This window comes from Neolamprologus multifasciatus, chromosome 3, assembly GCF_963576455.1.
Source record: "Neolamprologus multifasciatus chromosome 3, fNeoMul1.2, whole genome shotgun sequence".
Lineage (NCBI taxonomy): Eukaryota > Metazoa > Chordata > Actinopteri > Cichliformes > Cichlidae > Neolamprologus > Neolamprologus multifasciatus.
In genome coordinates, this window is record NC_140441.1 from 24,046,421 (window position 1) to 24,053,720 (window position 7,300).

At 40.5% G+C, this 7,300-nt stretch overlaps 1 protein-coding gene across 2 annotated transcripts; it reads right to left on the reverse strand.

Moving 5' to 3' along the window:
* Positions 1 to 472: 472 nt before the first annotated feature.
* nicol1 (NELL2 interacting cell ontogeny regulator 1) lies at positions 473 to 5,626 on the reverse strand. 2 transcript variants are annotated; one of them, XM_085153912.1, is made up of 4 exons: positions 5,513 to 5,626; positions 5,165 to 5,308; positions 4,179 to 4,267; positions 473 to 1,348 (listed from the first exon to the last, which is right to left on the reverse strand). In XM_085153912.1, exons 2-4 carry the CDS (start codon positions 5,274 to 5,276, stop codon positions 1,277 to 1,279), a joined length of 273 nt encoding a protein of 90 aa, XP_085010038.1. In that variant the 5' UTR covers positions 5,277 to 5,308; positions 5,513 to 5,626; the 3' UTR covers positions 473 to 1,276. The 2 variants fall into 2 exon arrangements, with proteins under 2 accessions (XP_085010038.1, XP_085010040.1); XM_085153914.1 differs by having other exon boundaries at positions 5,165 to 5,303; positions 5,513 to 5,620.
* Positions 5,627 to 7,300: the final 1,674 nt, after the last annotated feature.

A 7,300-nucleotide genomic window follows, 5' to 3' on the forward strand; every position in this document is an offset into this window, starting at 1 on the left:
GCATTCTAGCTACCCACTGGGCCAGTTGATGGAGAACACAGAGGTGATTCTCTACAACCACTGTGTTGGTTGATTTTCACACCATCTCTCTCTTTGAATGGCCAATGTTAAGCAAAGGGGACAACAAAAGATGGTATATGTCAAAGAAACAGGACCCAAGGTTTCCCAGCAGAACATTGTCCAAACACCCCACAAGAGCTGCCTCACAGTTTGGTCAAATTCTTACACTTGCACATTTTCCCTCCTAACACCTCAACTTTGAGGAAAAAATGTCACCAATGGGTGCTATGATGACGAGATGATGAATGTTATTAGCTGTCAGCAGTCATACTGTTAATGCCTGACTGGTGAGCTGCATGACCAAGAAGCAATGGAAATAACTGAATGGACTGTAATTCATTAGAATACAAGCAGTAAAGGTCATTCATTGTTTTTATTTAAAGGTGCAACAATAAGACAGTGAATGGGCTCCTTGTGACATAAATACGCTGTTTATTAACAAGCAACAGTAAGACAGTTATTATTTCTACTTCCATGTTCCCTGCTGCAGGTCTGTTCACCCCTCCCTCCCCTGCTGATGACTCCTCCGTTCCACATACCCGTCTACATGTACATAATCTATACATACAATCGATATTAACAACAGGTTAAATAAAAGTGCTGAAAATTCATGCTACAGTGCTGTGCTAAATCAAGACCTACGAGTCCCCTTTTGCAAAGAGGTAAAACTTCATTTCTTTACAAATGTTTCATTTGTAAACCTCCCAAACAATTCCTTTGAATCAGTCAATTACTGTCAGATTCCTAATAATAATTTAACTAACCGAAATCTAATGTTGAGCCGTTGAATGAACTCTGTGTGATGCTACAGTTCAATGTGTGTAAACCTTAACCTCGTACAAGACATTCAACAAGTTTACAGATACGTACCACATCCTATCCACATTATACAGTCGAAAAAGTCCAAAAATGTTTACGCTTTATAGGAGACACATGAGAGCGGCTGTCAGTGAAAACAATCTAAGTTCACAGGCGTCTGATACACCATGTAAAACGTCAACGGTATAAAAGTCATCCCAGATAAGGCAGAACGAAAGCATGCCTCGTGACTTCAAATCAGAGCTTCACTGAACAGTGACATGAGAGAAAACAAAATAAAGTGCCTATTGTGTGAATATGCAAAGATGAGAGCTGCTGTACATGAGCAGAGGTTCTGGACAGAGTTGTTTTTGAAGTGTGTCGGGGCGTCGTTAGAGCGGGACGTGTCCTCAGGAGCTCAGCGCAGTGAGTTGGTGGGCATGCAGTCACACAGAGCCCTCCTCTCCGTCCTCAGCACCAGTGTCTCTGTCTGCAGCAGGAAACAAACAAACAAAAAAACACAACATTTTACTACATTAAATATCAGGTTTCTGACCTGTTGTCTTCATCAGCTGCAAAATGTTCTAAAAATCAAATATTAAAACATTTCATTTAAAGCATTTGATATGTTTCTATGTTCTATTGTGAATAATTGCACAGTATCCCAACTTACTTAGATTAGGGTTTGTATTTCCCTGCGATATTTTGATACAGTTACAATTTTAAAAATACATTTGCCATTTATCTGAATGCTATTCTAAGAGTTTTAACCATAAATGCTGCCACGTGATTTTTATTACATGACGGCTTTTTCAAACCTCGCAGATTTAAACAAATATAAGCCACAACATCACGACTGCAAATAAATCATAAACATCGACATAAAAGAAAACTGAATAAAGAGGTTTAACCGACTTACAAAGAATTTCTAAGGTTTACAAAGTGCTTACTGTCCATGTCTTGCACATTGTTTTTTATTCTGCTAGTCTGTAACTCTGCAGTTCAGTAGCTTATTGGAGGCTGGAAGAAACAATAGCTTCAGGCAGTTTGTTTTGCACTTTGGCCCTCCTGAGTCTTCTTCCTGATGGCAGAGTTTCGCCTTGAGAGGAAAGATGTGCAGTGTGCTTTGTTGCTTGTTCTGTAACAGCATGCTCACACGGGCTCTGTAAGGCCCGTACTCTTATTCCCATGACCTTCATGGCTGTTTTATGCAAGCCTGCTGTTAAGTTGCCAAACCATTGCAATTCCACATTTAATAAGGACGCTCTCTAGCATCAGCAAGCTCTGAATCACTGCTGCAGGCTTATACACAGATTATTGATGTGTATCTGCCAACAGCTAAATATTTATATGAGGACGGCTGACAGTTATTGAGTGGATTCTGATGAGCACTGGTTCATGATCAATAACTATTTTCTCTGATTTAGTGATGCTTGGAATCAGACGATTAGTTTCACACCATTTTGATGAAGTTGCTCAATCTCATCATGGTACACAGAAGAATCCATGCGTGTCAAACATAATCAGCCCGGCATGGACTCCAATCCGAGGAGGAGAGCATACATTTTGGAATTTTAAATTATATTTTAATAGGTTTTGCAGCTTCTCCTGATACTACACCAAAGTAATTAAGTAATATAAATATTTTTAAAAAATTGCGATCAGCTCTACAGATTTCTGTTTTCTACAATGTGTCTACAATTAAAAACAACATGCTATTTTCAGTGAAGTAACAGAAACTTTCTGTTCTCTTTCAAACCTCACTCTGTGAGATACCTCATTTGGTTTTCAGGGTTACATTAGTAACCAAAGTTTTTCTTTAATTTTCCATTTATATCTTACAGTTTAAATCATGCTGACACACTTCTTTCATTACTACAGCAGCATTTCTTTATCATGTAGAAAACTAAGAAATACTGTTGAACTTGCCCGTCATTATACTTTTGATGTTTCATGGTCAGGAATAATGTGTCAACGTGTAGACAGATGATCCCTGTGAGCTAACAGTTCATGCTTCAGACTGCCCCAAACTTTCATCTTCGTCCACATTTTTAGTCTTGGCTCTGTATGATATCAAAAAAGGGATTACTCCTGATGTGATCCTCTCAGGCACACAGCAGCCCCGCCCACCTGCTGTTTAAACGTTTTGTTTGCGATGGGCAGCCAATCAGATACAGAGCTACTCTAGTTCTAAGAACACAGCTGAAAATATCATAATGGATGCTGCTTAATCCACAGTCATATTAATATTAGTCATATTAGGATACGTTCTCCTACAGCAACTTGTGCACAGTGTAAAGTGTCATGGCACTTTCTCTCGCTCAGTTTCCTCCAGCCTCTCTGTGCGCCTGTGTTTGACTACAGGAGTGGAGTGAGGTGCGTGGGATGTCGGGTCACCAGCTGCCGCTCAGCACTTCCTGCCATAAATAAATTGTACCAGCTCCAGCACGCTGCCTGATCGTAGACTGTTCACTAGGTTGAGCACAGTTCTGCACATCTTACACCTCCTCTCTCTCTCCAGCCTCTACCTTCCTCCTCCTTCCACTCAGCTTTAGACTCTCTTCCTAGACCTTTCCCTTCATTTCCATTTGGACCAATCCATTTACCCCCCCCCCCCTTCCCTGGCAACTGGCCATGCTGTTTGGGTCACAGTAGCTGGATCTAAATTATCTCCTTGTCTGTCAGAGTAATCGAGGGGTGCAGCGATTGTTTTCAGTCGCATTAACCTTCATTTCTTGGGTCCACACAATTAAATTATATAAACAGAGAATAAAAGTCATATCAGCTGATCCAAAAGCAGGTATGTGTGCCCTGAATTGAAATCAGCACTACAGTTCACACGTAAGCTCAGTGTGCTTGGAGTTAAAGTGTAAAATGTACAAATTCCAAAAATATTTCACAACAATCAAAACTATAGCGACAAAAAAAAAAAAAAATCCCTATTCTTTGCAACACAGGTATTTATAGGCACAGGTATTATGACTGCTCTTTGGCACAGTGATGGGAGTGTGTGGGTGTCTGAGGTCATTTGGAAAATGAAGCACAGCAATCTCTAAAAGCTGCGCTGCACAATTTTCATATCTAAAAACCAGGAAATAAATGAAAAATGTCTGCGCTAAAACGCAGATGTAGACATTAACATATACTAAAACGTACCACATAATGTTACATTTAGTATATTACAATATGGGAACTGATAGACGCAGTCGCCACCCCCCCACAAAGGCTCATGAAGATCAGTTATTTTATGAAATACATCAGCTGGTGCATGAATCTCTGCAGTAGTCTCTAGAATGAAAAGGAAACTAGAGAGGACTTACCCTGGCATCTAGGTTGAAAGCGGTCTTCTTTAGATCTTGCAGCGCCCTCTGCATGAACTCAAAGGCATGACAGTCCACACACGGGCGACCTGGAAACAGCAGAAATGAGTTCAGAAACAAAGGCATGGGTTTAGATCAGCGGCGTGAGATACCAAGTTATTACAGAGCCAGTATCACCGATACTTATAAATGCAAATTATGTAGGGGGGGAGTAGCATGCCGTGATTTATGAGGTGAATGTATCACTGATACGATTAATGTGAATGCAATTCAATGACCTCTAAATGACTGTGAATCTCGCTTTTTTTCACTTTTTCATTAACACAACAGAACACACACTCATGGTTTTTCATGGATTTTTTTTGTATATGTGCATGACTGAAAAGCATCAAATTAGAGTCCAATTTAACACTGATTTGGTGTCTTCTTGTGGCTGCAGACGTAAACTATAAAGTGTATTGAGTAGAAGTAGAGAATCAGTGATCTGACCCAGAGTCATCATTTACAAAAAGGAACCATAAACCATATTAATGAGACTGATTACTCTCTAGGAGAAAGCGACTGACTGCTGTGTTTTGTCATCTTTGAATTGATCATTTATTTAAAGAAACAAATATTTTAAACAAATATACAGAATTTAGCTTTGTGGAAGTGTTCATCTAGATTTTTTTCTCATCTAGGTTTTAATTTACAAACAACATAATCAAGCTTTTCTACCTGAGCATCCATGAAGTCACACTTATGTATATTTTCCTTCTAACCTGCTCGGTATGTGTGCCTTTAAGCAGCAGTGGAGGCCCAGTTTCATGATCCAAGCATACATTAATTAAGATGACCTACAATTCCCTCAACAGCACCCCTGTGAGACCTGCAGTCATTAGACTGTGGAAAGATCACCGTGGCGGACACATACTCGTCTAAAACGTCTCAAAACTTGTACTCAACAGGCGGAGGAAAAAATTAATCTAATTTTTAAATCCACCTACTTTCGGCAGGGATGACAGTCCCCGTCTCATGATCCGCATCAGCTGCCCCGACACAGACGAGCTGCAGCGCCAGCAGCAGCACCCCTGCCTGCACATACCCGCTGGATGCCATGGCGACGGTGCGATCACTTAATCACCTCTGATCTGGAGAGTACAATTAGGCAAAATGTATAAATTAAAGGGCAGAAAATGTCCTACACGGCCGTCAGCCAATCAAATGAGGGGGGAAAATGATGGGCTTTGTTCAGATAATGCTCCAGTTTCCAACCAGTAAATGTTTGTATGTGTTTAAAAGCTCAGCCCGCACAGAGTAATTACCGCTTATCTGACCACCGGCACGTAACCTACCGTCAATCGGCCGATGATGGTTTGCAGATCGCCAGATGAGCGCAAGATGCCCTGTTGTGTAGAGATTAAATTAGTGCGCATGCGTGTTGGTTGGCTGAAATTTTCTTCGGGGGGCCTCGAAAACGAGACTTCCGGTGACAGAACTTAAAAAAATAAAAGCCTCGATGGGCAGTTTACCCGTAGAGTTTATTGATGGGTAGGTCATGCATTCATTAACAGGATAACAGAGAGAGAGCGCGATAGAGAGCAATATTTACTTAAAAACTCAATGTAAAAAGCAGTATAGTTATTATTATTAAAGATACCTTATTTGATTACCTACATTTTAGAGATCGACACTGCATTTTATTTCGTAAATTGAGTGTAGTATATACATACATGCACAGTTTTAGCTATAATTCCAATATTTAAAATTGTGTATTTCCATTGACCTATTTTTACATTAATATAAATCAAATACAGCTACATTTTTATGATTTTCTTTTTAAAATAGGGTGCCCGATTTACAGCCACATTGAACAAAAGCACTAAACTGAAACAGTTAGTCTGTTACTGCAGCACACTGAATCTTCATGTTTTTGACATTTACATGTTTATAGTCTGGCATTAAATGAGGCGACTATACAGTGTAAAGATATAGATACATATCCAATTAATATCCCATGTAATAAGTAAGAGCAAATAATAATCGACTATATAATTCTTATAGACAGTACGAATTAGTGAAGCAAGCTCATTTACGATGTCTTTGTGGATCTAGAGAAAGTGTATATAAGGATGCCAGGAATAGCAGAGAAATATGTGAGGGTGGTGCGAGACATGAACGATAACAGAGTGGTGGGTGTGCAGTAGGAGTGACGGATGAGTTCATGGTGGGAGTGGGATTACATGAGGGATGGACTCTGAGCCCCTTCTTGTTTGCAGTGGTGACAACTGGGCTGACAGATGAGTTCAGGCTGGAGTCTCTGTGGACTATGATGTTTGCAGATAACACTGTGATCCATGGAGAGAGTGTCAAGCAGGTGGAAGTATGCACAGGAGAGAAGAGGAATGAAATCAAGTAAAAGCAAGGCACAATACATGTGTGTGTGAATGAGAGGGAAACATGTGGAGAGGTGAACATTTACAGATATTGAAGGTGGATGAGTTTAAATACTTGGAGTCAACCACCTAAAGCAAAAGACAAGTGCACGAGAGGGGTGAAGAAGAGAATGCAGGCGCAATGGATTGGGTGGAGACAAGTGTCAGGATAGCAGCAAGAGTGAATGAGAAAGTTTACAAGGCGGTTGTGAGACCTGCTGCGATGTATGAACAGTGGCACTAACAAAAAGATGGACTCATGATGAAATGAATCCATCAAAGGGATGGCTCAGGTTCAGCAGTTTGGATCTTTAGAGACACAAGGTTGAGATGGTTTATACATGTGCAGAGGAGGGATAGTGGATATATTAGACAAAGGATGTTGAAGAGGAAAGCCCCAGAGAAGATTCATGGATGTAGTGAGGGAGGGCTGGTGTGACAGGGGAAGATATCAGGGATACGGTGGCAGGTGAACTGCTGTGGTGACTCCTAAAGGTCGCAGCCCGAAGAAGACATATTTTAAGATAAGAGGACATAATAATAATATACTTTATTCATCCTAGAGGTGGGAAAGTTAAGCACAGCAAACATATGACATCGATTAAATGGGTTGGATGTGCCGTGGTTTAACATAACAGACTGCTTAAATGCAGTAAAAGCAGCATAGCAAATATCGGGGACCAGTGAGAAGTGTGGCTGCCAGTGTAG